The sequence below is a fragment of the Paroedura picta genome, chromosome 4 (assembly GCF_049243985.1).
Source record: "Paroedura picta isolate Pp20150507F chromosome 4, Ppicta_v3.0, whole genome shotgun sequence".
Classification (NCBI taxonomy): Eukaryota; Metazoa; Chordata; class Lepidosauria; order Squamata; family Gekkonidae; genus Paroedura; species Paroedura picta.
Window position 1 is genome coordinate 124323881 of NC_135372.1, and position 22825 is coordinate 124346705.

A 22825-nucleotide genomic window follows, 5' to 3' on the forward strand; every position below is an offset into this window, starting at 1 on the left:
AGATAGATTAGACAAAAGGGAATCGTTCTTTACTCAAGGAGCAATTATGGAATTCACTGCCAGAGATGGCCCGAGCATAGATGGCTTTAAAAGGGTTATTAGACAGATGGGTCTATCAAATGGCTACGAAGCATGGTGAGTTAAGGAAACTTCCAGAAACAGAGGCAGCAAACCTCTGTATACTGGTACTAAGAGGCCATGTCAGGGGAAAGCCTCAGTCTCTGCACCCTGTTTGTCAGCCCTTCAGACCAACAGGTTGGCCTCTGCATGAAACAAGATGGTCAACTAGACGGACCACTGGTCTGATCCAGCAGGGCTCTTCTTAGGTTCTTGTGAGTGGTGGAATGGTGTAAAGGTGTTATTAGGTGCTGGAATTGGGGAGCCGGAGACCTTTGTTTGGGCTGGATCCAGAGAAATAACCTGGACTTGGCAGGAAAGAAACATGAGATAAAAATGTAATAAACAATAATTAAATTATCCCCAAGGGGTGTTCGTATTCCTCTCCAGCACTGGTGAACCATTTTTCACAACCTCTTCTTTAAGTATTTTCCTCCACATTCTTTTTGTTGGTTTGTTTGTTTCAGAACTGTTTTAAATCCTGATAGAGACAAAGATGTCAGTCTGAACCTCATACCTGGTTGAATTTGGTCCAAAAGAGATGCTTCTTTCAAAGCAATTTGCTGCACCTGTTTAATAAGATGATTACATATTATTTAATGAGAATGCCAGATTGCACAGCATCCCACAATATCACACGCTTTGCGTATTTTGTTTGCCCTGTGCAGTGAAGGATGGTAGTGTTTGCAGCACAGAAAAAAGGCAGTTGTTGGGATGCAATTAACAGGGGGATCCATGTGATATAAATGCATGGGGGAAGAATTATGTAGACACAATAGGAAGGACTACCAGATACGCTTTATAACATTGAAAACACTGAAGTCTTTAAGAGCCAGTTTGGTGTATTGGTTAGGAATGCGGACTTCTAATCTGGCATGCCGGGTTCGATTCTGCACTCCCCCACATGCAACCAGCTGGGTGACCTTGGGCTCACCAAGGCACTGATAAAGCTGTTCTGACCGAGCAGTGATATCAGGGCTCCCTCAGCCTCACCTCCCTCACAGGGTGCCTGTTGTGGGGAGAGGAAAGGAAAGGCCGCTTTGAGCCTCCTTCAGGTAGGGAAAAGCGGCATATAAGAACCAACTCTTCTTCTTCTTCTTCCTCTTCTTCTTCTTCTTCTTCTTCTTCTTCTTCTTCTTCTTCTTCTTCTTCTTCTTATGTATTACCATTACACAAATACAATAAATAAACAAATAAATTCTACCATATTAATTATCACCAAAATTATTGACAGGGTTTTTTATCTTGAAAATATTGCACATTTCTAGAGTATAAATAGAGTTTATTTTTTCCAGCATTTCACAAATGTGCTATTTTTTTGTTGGAAAAGTTACACAAAAGTTTTCTCATACTTTTTCATGCTGTACATTTGGAAAGAGTTAAATGCTTCAGAGGGCAAGGCTTTTGCACCTGAAAACAGAAAATATTTCATAGGTTTTGCCTCTGTGTTCCCCAGTTCGATGGGGGAAATTATCTACATTATAAATATTTAAAAAAAACTTTGCCCAAAGAAGCATTTTACATATTCAAAACATAAACAATTTCATGTTAGAAGTTTCAAGGGGGGAAATGAAAAAACACCCCCTCTGAATTTTTATATTCCCCCCTCCCAACCTTTACATCTCTTGTTCTGTCTGTGCAAGTTCTTGCGCATCACTTTTCTTCAATGTCCTCCATCACCTAGATCAGGGGTAGTCAAACTGTGGTCCTCCAGATGTGCACAGACTACAGTTCCCATGAGCCCCTGCCAGCAAATGCTGGCAGGGGCTCATGGGAACTGTAGTCCGTGCACATCTGGAGGACCACAGGTTGACTACCCCTGACCTAGATCTTTCCTCCAGTGACTTGCACATGTGGGGATGTAGTTCATGATGCACTGAGTGAAAGGATCTGGTTTTAGGGTTTTCAACACTTCTCCTTGCACAAGTTCCACAGCACATGCAGAAATCTTCCGGTGGATCCAGACCTTTAGGTCTCCCTTCTCAAATGGCTAACCTTAAAAAAATGCTGCACATGTAATTCCCACTGATTTCAAGAGGACTCGGCTAAACACATGCATAAGAAAACTGCTGGAATCTCTGGGACTAAAACGGGCTTCACTGTCATGGAATCGTGTCAGATTCAAAGAGGAATTTGAGCCCGGAACACTCCCTCCCGGCTGCTTTCACTTTCTCTTCTGCTGCAGACAGAAACAATTAGATCCCAGCCCTGTAGTTCCTTCAAGTCCAATAAAATTTTCAGGGTGTAAGCTTTAGAGAGTCAAAGCTCCCTTTGTCAGACAGGAACAAGATTCTGTTGGGAATTGGTTTTGTTTTTCTGACAGTACAAAGATATGACATGCCATTAAAAAACAAATCCTGTATCAACCAAATCCCTTTGATACCACATCTACGGCACTGTTTACAACAAAGTGTTCCTGACAGTTAGAGCGAATTCTCAGTGGAACAGGCTTCCTCGAGAGGTGGTGGGTTCTCCATCTTTGGAGATTTTTAAACAGAGGCTGGATAGCCATCTGATGGAGAGGCTGATTCTGTGAAGGCTCAAGGAGGAGGCAGGTTACAGTGGACGAGTGATAGGATTGTGAGTGTCCTGCATAGTGCAGGGGGTTGGACTAGATGACCCAGGAGGTCCCTTCCAACTCTATGATTCTATGATTCTGTGAATGGCTCCTTTATACATAGAGATAAAGTCTTTATTTTGATGTTGATGCTAACACAAATAAACTAATAAAATGAACTATGCAATAGTTTCTCCCCGAATGCAGAGCAGCCAATAATCTACATAGCTGGATAGCCCAAGCTAGCCTCATCATGCCCAATAATGGAAACTAGGAAGGGTCAGCACTGGTCAGTACTTGGGAGGGAGACCACCAAGAAATACCAGGGCTGTCACACGAAGGCAGGCAATGGCAAAGCACATCTGAATATCTCTTGCCTTGATAGGTCACAATCAGTTTGCTGTGACTCAATGGTGGGGGGGGGGAGAGAGAGAGAGAACACCTTTCTGCATTATGTATCTAGCCTCATTCTTAAATAATGTGCAAAGAAACAACCGGATCATAGCCAAATGTATTCAGGTGGTGCCTCTTCGGGGAGATTGCCATGTGTGTGAGTGTATGTGTATGCAAACCTTTAGAATTCCAGGGCTTGGCATGCTCCCAACACACACTGGAACTTCACAGCTTGCTATGTTGTGTCTCTTGGAATGGATGGGCCAATCCCGGCCAATTCTCTGTAGCGGTACTTGCCAGAGGCACAATTAGCAGCAGTAAGGGTCATGTCCCTGTTGGGAACAGCACTGAGTGTGCTTTTGTGCATAGGCATTCGAGTGTAGTGCATTATTCAGGTTGGTTCAGCATCACAGGGACAACTTTGTCATTAAGCATGCAAGGCTAAGGCCCCATTTGTAATTAATCCAGAAAAATCCGCATCAATGATCATTTAATTGACACGTGGCAGCGTCAATTAATCTGCCGGAACCAGATTATTTGTGAATCAGACAAGAATGGGAAGGAAAAGTTTCCCAACCTCCCTTTCCAAGTTCACCTAATCAATCTCCATCTTGGGTATATCTTGCCATCGTTCCCCCCCCCCATCTTTTTTTTTCTTTTTAAGAATATTGCACAGGATAAATCAATTTAACATTTTAAAACTTAAATCTGTATATATTCAAATGTCATATCCTGTCATGAGCCTCTGGGGAAGGGTGAACTAGAAGTGCAGTAAGTCAGGGGTAGTCAGCCTGTGGTCCTCCAGATGTCCATGGACTATAAGTCCTATGAGCCCCTGCCAGCGTTTGTTGGCAGGGGCTCATGGGAATTGTAGTCCATGGACATCTGGAGGACCACAGGTTGACTACCTCTGCAGTAAGTGACTAAATAAGAGCTCAGTCCCCCTGGAGCACAGCTGCTTTGGAAGATAGATTCTGTGGCATCCCAAGCCCTATGAAGATAGGTTGAGGGACTTGGGAATGTTCAGCCTGGAGAAAAGGAGGTTGAGAGGGGACATGATAGCCCTCTTTAAGTATTTGAAAGGTTGTCACTTGGAGGAGGGCAGGATGCTGTTTCCGTTGGCTGCAGAGGAAAGAACAAGCAGTAATGTGTTTAAACTACAAGTACAACGATATAGGCTAGATATCAGGAAAACAATTTCAGAGTAGTTCAGCAGTGGAATAGGCTGCCTAAGGAGGTGGTGAGCTCCCCCTCACTGGCAGTCTTCAAGCAAAGGTTGGATACACACTTTTCTTGGATGCTTTAGGATGTTTTGGGTTGATCCTGCGTTGATCCCCTTCCAACTCTATGATTCTATGATTCCTTTTCTTTCATCCTCAGGACCACGGCCAAATCTCCATTCCCAGATCTCCAGGCATTTCCCAACCTGAAGATGGCAGCAGACCTGTTGGGGGAAGGAGGGGGGGACATCCGGCAAGCACTAAAAATAAGAAAGGGGATTCCTAAATTATTTCAGTGCTATGCAACATACATTGTACTGTGTGGAAACTTACTCTAAGATAAATGGGAGCAATTAGGGAAGCTTTGTTTTACTAGAACAAAAGGTTTCATTATGAGTGATGGACAAGTAACTCTGAGTGGGCAGCTCTTTTTATAGTCTATAATATTCTGTATCATGCTTTTCTAAATCATAATGAATTGATGCAGAACTTTGCTTAACTCTAATGAATGTCTTTTATTAATACTGGGCTGTCTAACTGCACATTTTTCAACCTGCTTTTGTACTGATTTTGATGAACTAATTAAACCATGATATTCCGATCCTGTGTCTTTTAAAACAGCTCCCTTTTCTCTTAGGACCCAGGGTCTTAGAAGCAGGGAACAATCCAGTTTTACAAATGATGCACAAGTCATAGCCAGATAAGTATAACATCATTTACATCTTCTTTGAAGATTGGTGGCATATGGGATGTCTTAGACCTGACTGTTTGGCAGAAATTGAGACATGCAGGTTTGGGTGTCACATTTCCCGGGATAAAAGACAACACAAAATCAGGCGCTGATCAGTACAGCTCATTATGAGCCTTGTTAACATGCATGGATTCTCCTTTTGCATAATTTATTCTACAATGTTTACTATTTTACAAAAATGAATTCTGTTTCCACTTGGCCATTAACAGTGCCCCCTAAATACAGGACTAGGAAATTTGGTGTACAAATTCCTCCTGTAAGATGAGCCCTTACTTTCCCACCATCTGGGCTCAGCTTATAATTAGTTTAGCTCACTTACTAGCTGTTTCCATTTGGTTCTACCCAGGGAACTACAATGGCCATAAACCTGGGTGCCTGGGATGGTTAAATTCCATGGTTTAATCAAGGTTACAACTTATTGTTCTTACCAGTTCAAAGGGGGGGGGGGGGGAGAAGACAGCAGGAGCAGGTTAAGTGCATGTCCCCAGTGTGGTCATTTTTGGAGGCCTTTCTTTGGGTGCCCTTGCCATCTGAACCTAGATGGGTAGCAACCTGAGAAAGGGCCTTCTCGGTTATGGCACTAATTCTTTAGAACTCCCTCCCAGGGAGATTCATCTGTATAATTGTCTCCCACCAGCAGGTGAAGATATTTCCCCACTCCCATGTTTGACATACCCCAATGACTTCTATTACTGGCCCTGCCCCCTGATTTGGAGGTGTGTGTTTATAACGTTATATGTTTTGATTGAATTGTTTTATATATTACTGAAAACTCAAGAAAGACGTAGATAAAATTGAAAGGGTACAGAGGAGAGTGACGAAGATGATCTGGGGCCAAGGGACCAAGCCCTATGAAGATAGGTTGAGGGACTTGGGAATGTTCAGCCTGGAGAAAAGGAGGTTGAGAGGGGACATGATAGCCCTCTTTAAGTATTTGAAAGGTTGTCACTTGGAGGAGGGCAGGATGCTGTTTCTGTTGGCTGCAGAGGAAAGGACACGCAGTAATGGGTTTAAACTTCAAGTACAACGATATAGGCTAGATATCAGGAAAAAAATTTTCACAGTCAGAGTAGTTCACCAGTGGAATAGGCTGCCTAAGGAGGTGGTGAGCTCCCCCTCACTGGCAGTCTTCAAGCAAAGGTTGGATACACACTTTTCTTGGATGCTTTAGGATGCTTAGGGCTAATCCTGTGTTGAGCAGGGGGTTGGACTAGATGGCCTGTGTGGCCCCTTCCAACTCTATGATTCTATGATTCTAAAATGCTGCTCTCTTGTTCATTGCCTTGGGAACCCTATTTGAACTTCAGATGAACTCATTTGGGCCTGACTTGAATTAGCTTGGAGAAAATATTAGAATGGCGAGGAAATACAAATAAAGCCAGGGGGTTGGTCAGTGACCTCATTCTGCCTGGACCCCCTGGAGTTGCCAACTCCAGGCTGGGAAATTCCTGGAGGTTTGGAGGTAGGGCCTTGGGAGGGCAGGTTTAAGGAGGGACATGAGATCAGCAGGGTATAATTTATTTTATTTATATGTTTTATTGATTTACAATTACATTTATATTCCGCCCTTCACTTAAAAACGTCATTTAATTCATTAAAAAATCAGAAAATTAAAAAAAAATCTTAGGGTTTTTTTAAATTAAAAAAAAATTCAGAACTGAATTTGCCTGAAGATTGCATCCTTCTCAGGAAGAGAAAAAGAAGGGGGAATTATATATATATATATATACACATACCCTCAAATGGAATTCTAATTCCATAGATTTCACCCTCCAAAGTAGCCATTTTCTCCAAAAGTATCAATGTCTGTTGAGTGGAGGACAGTTGTAATGTTGGGTGCCCAGCTCCACCAGGAGGATACCAACCCTCTGTGGCCTACAGCTTGAGGCTATCAGCCCATTTCCCTCAGGGTCTCAGCCAGAAATGGAGGGGCTTCACTCACCTGAGCCCTCCTCCTTCTCTTCTGTCCTCACTGACTGCTGGGCTTAGCCTAAAAGGCATCAGGCTTCTCCTCCACCAAGACACCACCTGAATAGGCAGCAGCAGGCTCTTTTCCCACCTAAAGGAGCCACCAGTTGGGATGGGTGAGTTACTGACGTGGGCAAGGCTGAGGATCTCTGCTTTGGTAGGTGTACCTTGAGATGTCACCTTGTCCCTTAGGACAACCTGTATAGAACAGACTCTCGAGTTCCCCCCTGCCAAGCAAAAGGTGGCTCTTGTTAGGTGTTAGGTGGTGGCTCTTCAGAACACCCTGCCACTGATGCTGAGTGACAGCTATGCATATGATTTGGAAGTCTTATAATTCAACTGAAACAAGTATGAATGTAGGTGGATGCAGGGTTAGATCCAACCGACTTTTCTGCCAGTAAAAGTAAGAGGTATTCCCTTGACCACCCAAAATCACCCTAATGCATTGACTATTTACAATCCCTAGTTAGCTTCAAGATATGTGACCTGTAGAGGATGGTAACTGTGTGTGCAAAAGCCATGTGGGATGTAGAATCATGGGGAATTGAGCAAGATTGTGTTAGAAAGCAGGATAGATCCAACCTGTATGCTTGGGCTGCCATCCTATGTACACTCATTCTGGAGGAAATTACACCTAGCCAAGTGAACAAATATGAATGAGAATAGTTCGTGTCTATATTAAATTTTCTCCAACCCTCATTTCCTACTATTTTGTTTTCCCTTCTGAAGAATGCTTTGGAGATTTCTGGCAATATTTCCGAGGTCCTGAATTTACACACTGCCTCTGTTTGCTTTTTCCATTCTCCAGCTCTAAAACACACATCATGCTGTTTAGTGAGAGACAGTGTTACTGACAGTGTGAGAATCTTGTTTTTAATATATAGGAGGGGAGCCACACCATTGTAATAAGGCTGGTCCTACGCATTGGGGGGGGGGGGATCTGAGTGAAGAAGACATAATTCTATGAAGGGGATAAATGCCCCCCACTTGACTTTATCGTTTGCGTCTTGTCATTTGCATCACAATCCGACTCCTTTTGCAGGGGAAGAAATGATTAGCTAATAAACAGCGGATGATTCAGATGCCTGAAATACATCATTGTCTCCCACTGTAATTTACATTTGAATAAGTGCTTGGCTTTATTAAAGAACATTTGCTTCCCTTAAAGGAGGGGGAGGGGGGGACAAAGACGATAATAATAAAGCAATCACACCGTGCTTTTCTGTGTTTTTAATTATACTGTGTTTGTTCCAAAATAGACTTGCCTTGCTGTCACCCACAGTATTCTGTTATGACAGCCCAAGGGGTGATGTGTAGATAAAACATTATGCGCGAGCCATAATGTGCGTGCGCGAGTTTGTTTGCCAGTGGTGTTTCCTCTGTGACTATGTGCCTGTGAGCAACGCATCTCAGCCCATTGCTTTTCCTGTTAAATGTCAGCATGCAGATTTTTGAGTCTTCCATTTGTCTAAAAAAGTATAGTGATCATGCCCTTAGACACTGTCAGTTTCTCTTTGAGGTGCAGAAATGCAACTCAGTCCTGAGCCTAGCCTATCTTTGTCAAATGCCATTTGGTCCAGGCGGCCTGTGTGAGTCACACGTCTTGAAGCTATCTAGGGATTGTAAATAGCCAATGTGTTAGGGGGATCTTGAAGGCAGGCTGCTCTCTGGCTAGTTTTCAAGCACCGTAATGTTTCCACTTTCATTTCTTCACCGAAGTGTCTCCCGCTTTCATGTTTTTGCACAGAATTAAAAGGTACAAGCAACGTACAAGCCAGGGAGGATAAGACCAATGCTGCATTGATCCTTCTGCAAGGAATGCAGTACGGACAAATAAGTTGTTTTGTTAAAGAATCATTTGCATATTAAATGAGTCAGAAATGGGCACACTACAGCTGCTTTTTCCCTGGTCAGTTGGCGATCTTCCCTGTTTTGGCAACTGTCTAAATCAATATTTTCAACCTTTTGACATTGGAGGAGACCCTGAAATTCATTTTCAGGCTTCGAGGAAATCATGTCAGCTAGCCATGCCTCCCTGCCAATCATCTTCCAATGCCATTTGTAGCATTTGAGCACCCCCCTTCCAATTAAAAAAAAATTACCATGATCTCATTGGAATGCAAAACCATAACAACACAAACAAGAGAATACAAGAACATGAGCTGTTTTACCGTGCCACCCACCTCCCCACACACAGACTGTCTCCAGTCTCACTAAAACCAAGTTGAATCCTAAAGAAAAAAGAGAAAGAATGAAAGGTGCCAACCAAACATGGTGGTGCGTGTTTTTTTTTTTTTTTACTATTTTGTTACATTGGAATTGCATTGTAACATGATTGGACTCTTTTTTCCCTTTTAAAAGACCAGGGAAGGTTGCAAGGTAGATGATGGAAGTGATGCTTGGGGAAGTGGGGGAACTGGAGCAATGCCTGACTGGGGACGGCCCGGGTTTTCCCACTTACGCATGGCCCAGCCCAAACTTACACCCTGTTGTATCCCATGTCAAAAAAGGGAACATGGCTTTTTCTGTGCTCCTTTACTGTAGGGCAACTGAGGGGGCAAGTTGGTCTAACTCTGGGACTGCCCTGGAAAGAGCTTGATTCCATGCATAACCGGGGGGGGGGGGAGACACACACAAACAAGCAGTGATCTGAGCCTAATCCATCATGCGGAAGCAGTAAAGGAGACATATGGTGTATCAAGAGATGAGCTATTTCACATTTTCCTCTCTTGCTGTTCTCTCACAGGAAGAAAGCCAACCTGAGCTGTTTTTTCCCTAGGGGGGTAAAATTATTAATACTCATATTTTTCCTGATGGTAATGGAATAGAATAGCATGTGGTGGGGTTTTTTTCCAGTAAAAAACACCAATGCAAGTATGAGGAGAGTTTAAAGTTCTCCTTTCTCCCAAGCCTTGAAAATACAAGTCCATCAATTGCGAAAACAAAGTCATCCCATAAGAATTCAAGAAAAAGTCTTTGTAGTTTCATCTTCCTTGTTTGTAGCACCTAGATGGGTGCTGGGGTAACTGTAATGCCTCACAAGTGCTCCCAAATATGGAGCTAGAAATGAGCGCAAGGATGCGTTGCTCCCAACCAAGATCAAGGCAATTCAATATCCATAGTATTTCCCATTACTATGTATGGGCTTAAAGCTGGATATCCTGGAAGCTTATAATGACAATCACACTAGGAGAAATCGAAGACAGCAGGAGAGAAGGCAGACCCAACATTAGATGGCTTGACTCAATCAAGGAAGCCACAGGCCTCAGGTGGCAAGATCTGAGCAAGGCTGTTAAGGACTAGATGTTTTGGTGGTCATTAATTCATAGGGCTGCCATTGGTCGATATAGGCTAGACATCAGGAAAAAATGTTCACAGTCAGAGTAGTTCAGCAGTGGAATAGGCTGCCTAAGGAGGTGGTGAGCTCCCCCTCACTGGCAATCTTCAAGCAAAGTCTGGATACACACTTTTCTTGGATGCTTTAGGACAGTGGTCCCCAACCTTTTTATCACCGGGGACCACTCAACGCCTTTTACTGAGGCCCGGTGGGGGGGGGGTAGTTTACTCCTCTACTCTCAACCACTGCCCTAACGTTCTCTGGTCACTATGGTAATGTTTAAACATCCTTTAAAAATAAGATACAGACACGCCACAACAATTAACATAAGGAACATTTTATTTTCATGGAAATTTTAACTCATGACAATGACAAATCAATGGGAACCCTGAGCTTGTTTCTCTGCAATGAGATAGTCCCATCTGGGAGTGATGGGAGACAATGATACCCGAAGTGTGTTGTAAAGGGCCGGGGGGGGGGGGGAGAGAAGGCGTCCTTCGGGGCTCACCTCCAATTAGTCCGCAGCCCACAGGTTGGGGATCGCTACTTTAGGATGCTTTGGGCTGATCCTGCGTTGAGCAGGGGGTTGGACTAGATGGCCTGTATGACCCCTTCCAACTCTATGAATCTGTGATTCTATGATACTATGGTTAGAAGTGACTAGGCGGCAATGGACACACACATGAGGCACCATGGAAGTTCCTTCATCACATTGCCAAAAGTTAAATAAATAGATGTGCTTGTGTGAGTTGGGGGGGGGGGTTGTTCATCCTTATCCTCCCCAGTAGCTTTTTAAAATCAGTTTATCTAGCTTTGGTGCCCCCCTGTGGTTAGAGCCATTCAGTAAGGCATTTTAAAGCCTTTATTTCACACATTTCTATGTCTCCACCTCTACTGTAGAAGGCACATTGTTGCTGATGTGGTGTGTTTCTTCTTGAGGGATTCGGCTGGCTGGTCAAATGTCATGCCTATTCTTATTCAGACCTTTGAATTCTGTAACATATAAGCGTGAGGTGAATTAGTCAGAATCTCTCGGTTTCCACCAAGGAAAAAGGCCTGACCTGAGCTGACACCACTGACCTTTTCACTGAGACCATCTCGTAATGAACTGAGATGGTTTAAATGCCCCCCCTGCCCCCACCGGCCAAGGGACAGATATGGATGCTGATTGTTTGGATCTACATTCCTGCTCACTGTAAAACACCTCATGTTTGAATAATGACTCAGACTCCAGTATGACCCTCACTGATAAAAATTAGGACTGCTGAATCCTTAAGAATTAATGTGTACACACAGAGCTGAATAATAAATGAAACTGTACGCTTAAGAGAGTTGGCTTTATTTTGTACCCCTCTTTTTACTCCCTGAAGGAGTCACAAAGTGGTTCCCTCTCCCCACAGCAGGCACCCTGTGAGATAGGTGGGGCTGAGAGAACCCTGAAAGAACTGTCACTCACCTAAATTCACCCAAGCTGGCTGCTTATGGAAGAGTGGGGAATCAACTCCAGTTCTCCAGATTAGAGGCCACTGGTCATACCTTAATGCAGGGGTAGTCAAACTGCAGCCCTCCAGATGCTGATGGACTACAATTCCCATGAGCTGGCAGGGGCTCATGGGAATTGTAGTCCATGGACATCTGGAGGGCCGTTGTTTGACTACCCCTGCCTTAATGAGTCCCAAAGCGATTTAAAACACCTTTCCCTTCCTCTTCCCACAGCAGACACCCTGTGATGTACATATATACACCACCATTTTATGTGTTTTAATGATATTAGGGGATTGTGATTGATTTTATGGGGTTCTTTTAGTCTGTTGTGTAATCCACCACAAGTCTGTGGGGAGTGGTGGGATATAAATAAATAAATGCATAAATAAATACATAACACTGTTGGGATGAACAATGCAGTTGTTACTTAGGAGGTATATAATGCTTAGCTTTGCTATATAGACCCAACTTCTTACAAGAGGAAGAGCTTTCCAAATGCAAGTAATTCCTTTCAGTATAATTCCTGAGAATCTATCAATCTAGCTCCGGAGATTATGAAAAGCCTTGCTTCAAAACAGATTCTGAGCTTCTGTTTGCATAGAGCTCCTAGAGACACAGCTCCTCATCCTTATCACCAAGTAATTCATTTGATATTTCCCTTGACCGAGCACAGCTGAGCATACATCTGAGATGAATGGGAAAGTGAGACTAATACAGAATGTGGGTAAGAAAAGAGCCCTTGGGCAAATGCCATTGTTCTACTGTTTCATTTATTTTATTAAATGTATACTCTGGCCTTCGACTTTAAAGCACTCAGGAGGAAGCCTGAAAACAGCAAAGAATAAAATCAATAATATAAAACACCCAGTGATAAAACCCTGCAACCAACAGTCAGAATCTGGGGGGGGGGGGTGGAGTGGAGATGAAAAAGCTCTGGCGGATGGCTTTGGGGCCAGGGATTACTAGGTTGTCAGCATGCATGGAGTGAGTTGCTCTGGGGAGGGCAAGCAGATGGTCCTTGAGGCACAAAGCAATGCAGGGCCCAGCATCACCTCTAGCCTGCAGGATCTGGGCAGGATCCAGTCACTCCCAAAGTGTATAGGCTCAATGTTCACTGGAAAACTAACAAAGGATTTGATGTTTTAGCATACAATATCTGAATATATGATTCTCAGCTGAGCCATGTCCTGATACGACAGCCAGGAAAAGCCTAGTTCTGTGATTATTGTTTTCTCTAGGGTTGCCAACTCCAGGTTGGCACAGCCTGGAGAAGACAGAGCTTGGGGAGGGAAAGGGGCTCAGCAGGGACGTTAGGACATTCTCCTCCAGGGTTTCCAACCTCCAGGTGGTTGGGAACCACTGGTCTAACCACTTATGACATTTCAATTGGGAATGGAATAACTGTGTGTAGTATAGCAATAAATAACTGAAGTGGGTGCTGAGTACTGGAACATGGACATCCCTTGTACCAAATTAAAAAGGGATGAGTCCCCGGTGCAACCCACATTTTGTGTTTGAAAATACGTGGTTAGTTGTCTTTCCCCTCCGGCTTTGATTTATTTCCCTTTCAGTTAAACGCCACCTCCAACCTGCCAACAAAATTAATTATATTTGGGGGGATGGATTAAAATATCCATGTGAATCTTGCAAGCCTAAAAAAAGGGTGATAGTGATTACACGTAGGAACACGCTTGCAGATATAGATATAGATATGCATACTCTATAATTTAGCTACAGAATCTATTCCTGAAGTCAGAAAATTGTGCTGGAGCCAAAACAACTATAAGATTACATCTGGGCTATGATTCAGCCCTCCCAGAATAGGGATGCCAGTCTCCTGGTAAGATCTGCATGACCCAGGGGTAGTCAAACTGCATCTGGAGGGCTACAGTTTGACTACCCTTGGCATGACCCCTTGAATTACAGCTCATCCCCAGACTAAAATGATCTGTTCTCCTGGAGACATCGGATGCTTTGGAGGGTGGGCTCCATAGCATTGTACTCTGCTGAGGTCCATCCCCACCCTGACTCCTATCCACTCCCTGCTCCATCCCCAAAGTCTCCAAGTACTTTCCAACCCAGAGCTGGCAACCTATCCCATAATCTCCCCTCGCCCCACGTCGAGAATCAGTTTTTTGGAACATATGAAACAGAACAGATTGGCTATTGATTCTGCCCCGAAAAAGGAAGGTTCACAATGGAATATCAACTGTAAAAGAAAGAAACTTTCCAAGGTAATATTCTTGTGATAGTATGTCTATTCAATTCCAATACAATTTCTTTTATAAATATGAAGAATCAACCATAACAGTTTCTAGATATTTTCCGTTTTCCTTGACTTCTTCAGTGGTTGAGTCCTCCAGTGTAAGTTTGTTATAACAATAGTGGAAAAATCCTCATGGCTCTGCCATTTTGGGCTTATGGCTCACAAATAGAGAGAGAAAAGAAATGTGAGGCCAGCGCTCAGCACAACGAGCCCTGGGCCATGATCACATAAAACAGTGGTCCACAACCCCTGGTTCAGAGAACGGTACCAGTCAATGGATCAGTCGATGCCAGGCCGCAGCTCCTCCTCATCCTCCTCCCCGGCTGCTGCCTCGGGGGCTGCCCTGCCACTCTGCCACCAACTTACCTTTGGTGCTCTCCAGCGGCCACCATTGCTGGGACTCCCCCTTGGCATGGCACTGAGCAGCTGCTGCTGGCAGCGCCCCCCAGTGGGCAGCGGGAAGTCAGGGGCGCCGTTGGAAAAGCAAGTGGAACAGGGGCTCAGGCAGTGACGTCCCTCAGCAAAAGACTACCCCCCCCCCCGGGCCTCAGTAAAATTGTCAAGCGTTGACTGGTCCATGGTGATATAAAGGTTGGGGACCACTGATCTAAAAGATGTAGTTGACCCATTTGAAAGTGAGCCGGAGATAAATTCGCAAACAGCAGCCAAAAAAACCCATTTGGGCCTATTAGCGAAAAAAGCAGAAGTAACATTAGTTTCAAGATCGCTCAGCTAGATTTGAAAATAACCCTGATGATGAAATCAGCCCGTTCTGATACGGTCACAGCACTGGACTTGGATCCAGGAGGCCAGAGCTTGAATCCCTGGTCTCCTCGGAAGACACACTGGGTGACCTTGGCCAACCACACCCTTCCAGCCGAACTTACCTCCCAAGGTAGTTATGATGAGAATAAAACAGAGGAGAGAATAATGATGTCAGATGCTTTGGATCCCCACTGGGGAGAAAGCAGGGGATAAATTCAGTAAACAAGTTTATAAATACCTCCAACTATGCAGATGATTTTTGAGAATTGTAGACAATATTTATTATCTGGTGATAATAATAAGATACAAGATGGTGTTCACTATTATGCATTTTTAAAGCCTGTAGGCATATTTCTGTTTCTTTTCTCACTTATATCATCTCTTTTGTTTGTTAATAGATACTAATAAAGCCGATGCCCTGAGCTCTGGATAGCCTAGCCCGGGGGTAATCAAACTGCGGCCCTCCAGATATCCATGGACTACAATTCCCAGGAGCCCCTGCCAGCATTCGCTGGCAGGGGCTCATGGGAATTGTAGTCCATGGACATCTGGAGGGCCGCAGTTTGACTACTCCTGGCCTAGCCCAATCTCAGCAGACCACAGATGTTAAGTTAATTCAGGGTGAGCCCTGGTCAGTACCTAGGTGGGAGACCAGCAAATAAGTCCAGAGTCACTATTCAGAGGCAAGTATGGCAAACCCACTTTTATATGTCTCTTGAAAACCCCATGGGGGCCACCAGGAAGTTTTAAAAGAGGACATTTTAACAAAGCCCTGTGGATTTCTGCTGCTGCCGCCACCTTTGCTCCTTTCGCTTGTGTTTCCTAACAAGTTTCCTGTACAGAGAGTGGATCCTCTGGTCTTCCTGGTTCTCAAAAAAGGAGGCTGAAATTTTGCGGCGCAGGCGGTGCGAGTAGGTTTCCAGAAACATCATGGCATAAATGATGCAATAAAGGAGTCCGACAGCAAAGATCACGGATGTGTTCGGAGGGCACGGCCATTTCATGGAGCACTCGGCAGAGACAAAGGTCAAGTTCTGGTGATAGCTGCTTTCAAAAGGCGAGATCACTTGTCCTGTTGGGAAAGCATCATTAAACAGCTTTCCCCAAAATTTCAACCAGGTAAGTCTGACCTGGAAAAAAAAAATCAAAGAGAAGCATTCAGTTGAAATGGAGAAGCCATTACAGAGCAAAAGAAACTTCTATTTGGGACTGGGAAAAAATCATCTCTAACTGTAAACTAAAATTCAGAAAACACTCTGTTCACATTCTTATAAATCCATCCCAGTCACCTCTGCTAAGGATGGGCCTGCTCATAAGACATGAGCGTGCCTGTTTGGACTAATTCCAAAGAATGCAATTTTTATAAATCAGCTATCAAGTCTTTTGATAGCATTTCCCGGAGCCACCTGCAAATTCTTTGAAACAATCAACAAAAACGAATAGATGCTGAATATTACAAATTACCCTACATTCAAAAGGAACTGTCCTACTTTAATGTAGTGTAGGGATAGCACAAGGGTGGAAAACACACGCTTTGATTTAATTTCTGCTGGTGGCAATTGTCAGTTTGCACACCATGAGTCATGCAGGGAAATCTGTGTAGCTCTTTGAATGGAGAGCTGTACAGTCCATGTTCATGGCAACAGATTTACAATGACAGTGGGCCAAGATAACATGAAATCCATGCTGGGGGAGGGGGAGGCCTTTAAGTCTTGTGTGACTCCATGTATAAAGTACCATCAAGTTGCAGCTGACTTAACGGCAGCCTCCTAGGATTTTCAAGGCTAGAGACATTCAGAGGGGGTTTGCCATTACCTACCTCTGTGTCGTAACCCTGGACTTCCTTGGTGCCCCCCCCATCCAAATACTAACCAGGGTTGACCCTGCTTAACTTCTGACAAAATCAGGCAGGGCCCAAATTAACGCTTCATTGGGAAAGGGCTGCTCTAGAAATAAGGGAAGGTGAATGACGGGAAGGAAGGATGAGCTTTGAACGAAGCATTTTATTAATAGATCTCAACCACAAATCTGGCACATTCTCAGAAACCCTGAGAAGTGGGCTTGTGATAGCACCAGGTTTAACTGCCTGGCGGAATGCTGCAGGTCTATTCTAGACATCGTTCTAAGGGCTGAGTACAGCCCTAAATAGTCAAGAATGGAGGTACCTGATGTATTCCTTTTGCCTACAGGAACATGGCTCCTCAGAGAATTTTTTAATCACTGGCCACACACTCAGACATCAGGTGAGTGGGTAGCAAAGGGAGGATCTTCTCTGTGACAGTGCCCCAATTTATGGTTCTTCCTTATCAAAGAGAGCCAGCTTGGTGTAGTGGCTAGGGGAGCCGGGTTTGAGTCGGGTTTGACTCACTCACTCACTCTAGTGAGTCAGGTTTGATTCCGCGTTCCCCCGCATGCAGCCAGCATCTTGGGCTCACCACAGCACTGATAAAGCTGTTCTGATCGAGTAGTAATATCAGGGCTCTCTCAGCCTCACCTCCCTCACAGGGTACCTGTTGTGGGGAGAGGAAAGGGAAGGAGATTGTAAGCTGCTCTGAGACTCCTTTGGGTAGAGAAAAGCAGCATATAAGAACCAACTCTTCTTCTTCTTCTTAGAACATATTAACACTACCACTAATGTCCTTTCGAATACCAGGCCTTTTCTTTTTTACCCATTTCTTTCCTTTTTCTAGGATATATTAATATGGTGTTTGTTTAAAAGATTGTACTCCTGATATTACATACCAGTTTAAATGATGCTAGAGGCCCAGAAGACTTAAATGATCGTGGGAAAGCAGGAGATAAATCACTAAATGAAATAAGGTACTGCAGACTACAACCCCACCTGTATTCGCTAATTCCCTATGGTATGTTTTTAAGTGACGGCTACCATGAGGTAGGACCATGGTAGGTCTCCATGGCAAAACATCTGCTCAGTATGCAGAAAGTCCCTGGTTCAATCCTTGGCCTTTCCAGTTAAATAGCCGGGTGGGAATTGATCAGAAGGACTTCTACCTGAACCTCTGGAGAGCTGCTGCCATTCAGATATGGCATCAACCTCGATAGACCAAAAGCCAGGACTTTGCATAAGTCAACTTCATCTATTCATGCTTTCATCACTGGTCCTCTAACTCCATGTTCTAAAGGAGAAGGATAGATTATTGCCACCCATAGTGTTTTCCTTCATACTTATGTATGGGCCTGATAGGAGAAGCGTTCAACTCAGCGCTGTTCAGCACTGACATTTTGACATGCCTTCATTTAAAAGGAAAAGCAAGAGGCCCTGATACTCACATCATATTTTATCTGAAATGTAATTGGCACTACGGGGAACTGAGAGACTTCAGTCACTATAGCTTGGGCCAAGTGGAAGGCAATATAATCCGTGGCCATGATCACCAGTGTCAATATCAGCATTAATGTGGGGAGAATCATGTGCCTTAAGCATGTCATGAGTTCCTCTCGGGTCAGCTTGAGACCAGTTGACTTGATCAGTTTCTTAGGTGAGCAAGTGAGTATGTGATTGGCTTTGTTTTCCCGAGCCAATTCTTCCAGCTTTTTGGTGATATAAATGTTGTCGAATTGGAGGTCAGTGAGATAGCCCTTCAGGTACCAAGCTGATTCGAAGATCAAATAGAAGAGTAAGAAGCCGGCCATGACACGGTTGACCAACAGCATGACTTTCTGGGCCAGCATTTCAACGTGCGAGAAATCTTCCTTGATCCCTTGGCTAGCGTTGATCAATTTCTGACTCAGCAGGAAGCTGTTGTTGTGCGTTTCAAACTGAATGTAGCCATCTCTAGGTTTCACTAGTTGATTTGGCATATAGTCAGCAATCCCATTGAGATAGTGGCTGAAATCCCAAGAAGCGTTTCCCAACAGATGAGTGGAGCTAAGGATGCTCTCTGAGGAATTCTTGCAGATGCACTTAATGACTTGCAATATGGCTTGGATGTTGTTGAGGATGTTGGGGGTAATGTTGACTGCCACGATCATGAAGCATGCAGACAGAAGAATCCTCCGCCCTTGCTTGGTCCCTAGAGTAGGCACCATCATTGTGAACATGCAACGGAGAGGGTGCACCAAGAAAAGGCTCAACAAGGCAAGAAGGCTAACAGCGGCTGCCATGGCAGTGGAGAACTGGAAGGAATACTGCAGTGAGGAAAACATCCAGCGGTAGAAGAGACCTCCTATTGACACCGCAATGCAACAGCACATCAGAAATAAGCACATCAGCTGGTTGCGGTTCGAGGGTAACGGTGCTGAGTATGCAAGCCAGACTTCCCAGATGAAAGCTTGTACCCATGGGAATAAAATATCCTGACAGTAGGTCCAGACTTCCAACCTGTATCAATAATGCACATTATTTATTCTCGGTTTCTACTACAAATTTACTACATTTCCAACTTCATCACTCAGATTTGGTATGAGGATTTTGTTATTCGAATTCAAACAGTTTATGTGCTTTAGATTCAATGGCTTTTCTAAATCCAGGGGGGGAGGCAGCATCAAACATGAAATCAAATGTGAAATCTCAAAAAAGGATAGTTATCTGGGCAGATTGCCCCTTTTACTTTATCAGGAAAGAGGCCCACTATCAGCCAAGCAAGATGAGCCAAGCAAGTCCCATGGGTGTTGGCAGTAACTCTGGGGCCACCCAGCTCTTGTCTAGCCCATAGCAATGTATCACTGGTGGTGGGGTTAGACAGCAACAGTTCTTGAAGTACTTCCACTTCTGCTAGGGCTCCACTTTATCCTGAACCATTTGGGGGGTCTGTCACACATTTTTGTCACTTGGGTGACCCTACTGCATCTTATTTCCCCCCACATATGTTTGGCTCCCTTTTGTGGTTGTTTTGATATTACATTGTTGTCTCTCCAGCCCTGACCCAGATAGTACAAGCTAGCATGATCCCAACAGATCTCAGAAATTGATCATGGTTGACCCTGCATAGTATTTGGAAGGGAGATTGCCGAGGAGTACCACGGTCGTGACATGGAGGCAGGCAATGGCAAACCACCTCTGAGTGAAAACCTTGTGGAGTCACCATAAGTCAGCTGTGACTTGACAGGAGGGAAAAAAGGAATTTTCCAGTATATTTCCCTGCAGTATTAAAATGCACAGGATTATCCTGGAATTACAGGGATGTAATATTGAAATGACCACTAGAGGGAGCAATACATATCTGGGGGGTCACCCGAAAGTATTCTCAACCAAGGTTTTGTGAAATCCCAAGTTTCCGGGAAGGTTTTTCTGAATGGGTGGGGGTCATTTAAATTTTTATATATTAAACATTTGTCGGGTGATATGAGTGTATATGGTCATGTCTGCCTGACCTGCCCTTCCCTCGAGGGGGTGGGAAGGGGAGGGGCCCTGAGTGGGTGTGTACACAGCTCTGCTTCCTAGCCATATTCTGCAGGATGACTCCACTTCTGTGGCTTCTCAAAGCCTGAAGAACATTTCAGGGGTTTCTCAATGGAAAAAAAGTTGAGAAAGGCTGCAATAGGGGCACTCGAGCAATGAACATGAAAGTGCAGGAGAGCCCTTTATCATCCCAGTGCACCTGGTCATCTATGAAATTCAGTCAGATACTGAATACTAACCCAGTTCCCAATCTGCGGTGAACTTACATACAGTCCATTTATGGTTTGCAACTGATTTGTCTTTACGTGTTTGTAGAGTAATGCTCACGATACCGTCAATGCATTACAGCTCAACGTGTGATTAAAACAACACATTTATCCAAATCCTGGTCCATGGCTTGATTTGTAAAGTGAGTGCATGTCGGCTCTGTCTGATAAATAAGTGTACACTCATTCACTGTAACATGCGGGCAGGGCTAGAGCTATATGGAAAATCCATCCATTATCATAAAATTTCACACTCTCTCTGCTATGGAATACACCAGATACCTGAAGAATGTTCAATATCAGAATTCGAAAGGGGGGGGGGGGTAGGGAGAAATTGGAAAGCATTCGCTTGACCTATGGGCTCATTATAAACTGTGACTTGACAATACTTTCTACTATCAGGGAGAAGGACATTGCAGTGGAAACAGTAGTATTTATATATTTTTATATTTGTACTCCACTTTTCTCACTAAAGAGGCTTACAATATTCTCCCTTTGAGAGAGAGGCTGGCCCAAGCTCAGCAAGCCTGCTTGCACGGGAGAGCAGGGATTAGTAAAAATGTTACAACACCCCAGTCCACCGAGTGGGCTTGGAGAATGTAACTAGTAATTTGAGAGCCAGTATGGTGTAATGGTTAAAGTGTTAGGCTAGGATCTTTGGAGAACCAGATTCAAATTCCCATTCTGCCATGTGTGACCTTGGGCCAGTCACACGCTCCGCCTGACCTACCTCGCAAGGTTGTTGTGAGGACACAACCCAGGAGAAAAGAATGATGTAATTGGTTCTGTGTTTCCATTGGAGAGAAAGGCAGAATCTAAATGATGTAAATAATTTTAAAATAATTTTGAAACATTATTTGACATTTTAAATAAATATACTGTTAATGGCTGCTTTTCAGGATCTCTTTAAGGCATCTTTCTAGAATGAAAAGGATCACGCTACATTGTCCTCAGTTACATTCTTATAATGCTACATAAATAAACCTCTTTTTAAATTTCTGTGCAGGACATCAGACTTCTTGGAGCCGAGGGCTATAATCATTGCTTCTCTGTGTAGCTTCAAAAACCAGTTCGCATGGCATTTCTCCAAAGTAATAAATTAAATTGAAACTTGCATGCATTTCCTCAAAGGCAGTGTAGAAGCCCTTATGCCAGCCAAATCACTGTTGGTAGGCTGTATTATATTAATCAGCTATTACCTGGGTGAACACATTTCCCCAAGCAAGGCATAACTTAACCAGCTGCTCTTTTGAGGGACAATTTCACAATGGAAGTGTTAGAGCAATTCTTCCTTGGATTATTTTTCTAGGCAAACAAGCAGCGTGTGTGATAATCAAGTGAAAAGATTCAAATGGGTAGCAGTGTGGGTCTGAAGTAGCACAATAAAATCAGAGTCCAGTAGCACCTTTAAGACCCATAAAGGTGCTACTGGACTCTGATAATCCAGTGAAAAGAACAGCTACATACCTAGTTCCGTGAAGGTGTCTCCAGTTCTCTTGTAAGCGCTCGGGAATCTTCCAGCTATTCATCCTGATGAAGAAAAGGATTCACTGACAAAGCTCCCAGCTGACCAAGGGGTGACCAAGAAACACAGCTGGTTCCTTACGGAAGAGTGTTTAAAAGGAGTAGCAGAGAATAGCTGAGAGCTGATCTGGTTTTCTTCCCTCCAGCCTTCTCCATTTCAGCAATGGAAACGTGGTTCAGTGGTAGAGCATCTGTTAGGCTCACAAAAGGTACCTGGTTCAGTCAGTGATATCTCCATCAGAAACGTAATGTGAAAGACGTCTGGCTGAGACCCTGGAGAGATGCTGCCAGTCAGAATAGACAATACTGACCTTAATCGAATGAAGGTCTGACTCAATATAAGGCAGTTCACGAGAAATCTTGAGCAAGATTTCCTAGAGACATATCTGTTCCTCTTCAGAAACCTCTGCCATACTGTTCCCACACAGAGCTCTGTTTAAAACTCCTCTAGGTATTACCAAGATGAGTTCAGAAAAAGCAGAAGAACTGCATTTCCAGTTTGGGATCTATTTTTACACTACGGCAAGGCTGGTTGTTGTGAATAACCACTGGGCTTTGGTGAGGCAGTCACTCGTCACCTGATCCGTCACAGCTGGCTGAGACTACAAGGTGCTGGTTAGGACAGGGAGCAGAATTTTCACACAGAGGATTCTATCCTGCTCGAAACTTGCCCATTGTAAACAAAAGAAAAGCAAACATAATGTTGGGGAATTATTAGAAAGAGATTGAAAATAAAATGGCCAACTCAAAATGCCACTGTGTGTATCCTTAGGAGAGAGTTCTTTGTACTCTGCTTTTCACAACTTGAAGGAGT

At 44.0% G+C, this 22825-nt stretch overlaps 1 protein-coding gene across 1 annotated transcript; it reads right to left on the reverse strand.

Annotated features, from left to right (window-relative positions):
• Positions 1-15439: 15439 nt before the first annotated feature.
• OCSTAMP (osteoclast stimulatory transmembrane protein) lies at positions 15440-22516 on the reverse strand. Its single transcript, XM_077336349.1, has 3 exons — positions 21955-22516; positions 18151-19201; positions 15440-15989 (listed from the first exon to the last, which is right to left on the reverse strand). Exons 1-3 carry the CDS (start codon positions 22014-22016, stop codon positions 15621-15623), a joined length of 1482 nt encoding a protein of 493 aa, XP_077192464.1. The 5' UTR covers positions 22017-22516; the 3' UTR covers positions 15440-15620.
• Positions 22517-22825: the final 309 nt, after the last annotated feature.

Excerpts from the sequence above, each read along its gene's own strand:
- OCSTAMP (XM_077336349.1), bottom strand. The coding sequence starts at position 22,016 with ATGAATAGCTGGAAGATTCCCGAGCGCTTACAAGAGAACTGGAGACAC. Across the intron at positions 19,202-21,954 it reads AGACACCTTCACGGAACTAG|GTTGGAAGTCTGGACCTACT; the intron begins GTATGTAGCTGT and ends TTATTGATACAG. Across the intron at positions 15,990-18,150 it reads CATTTCAGATAAAATATGAT|GTCAGACTTACCTGGTTGAA; the intron begins GTGAGTATCAGG and ends TTTTTTTTCCAG.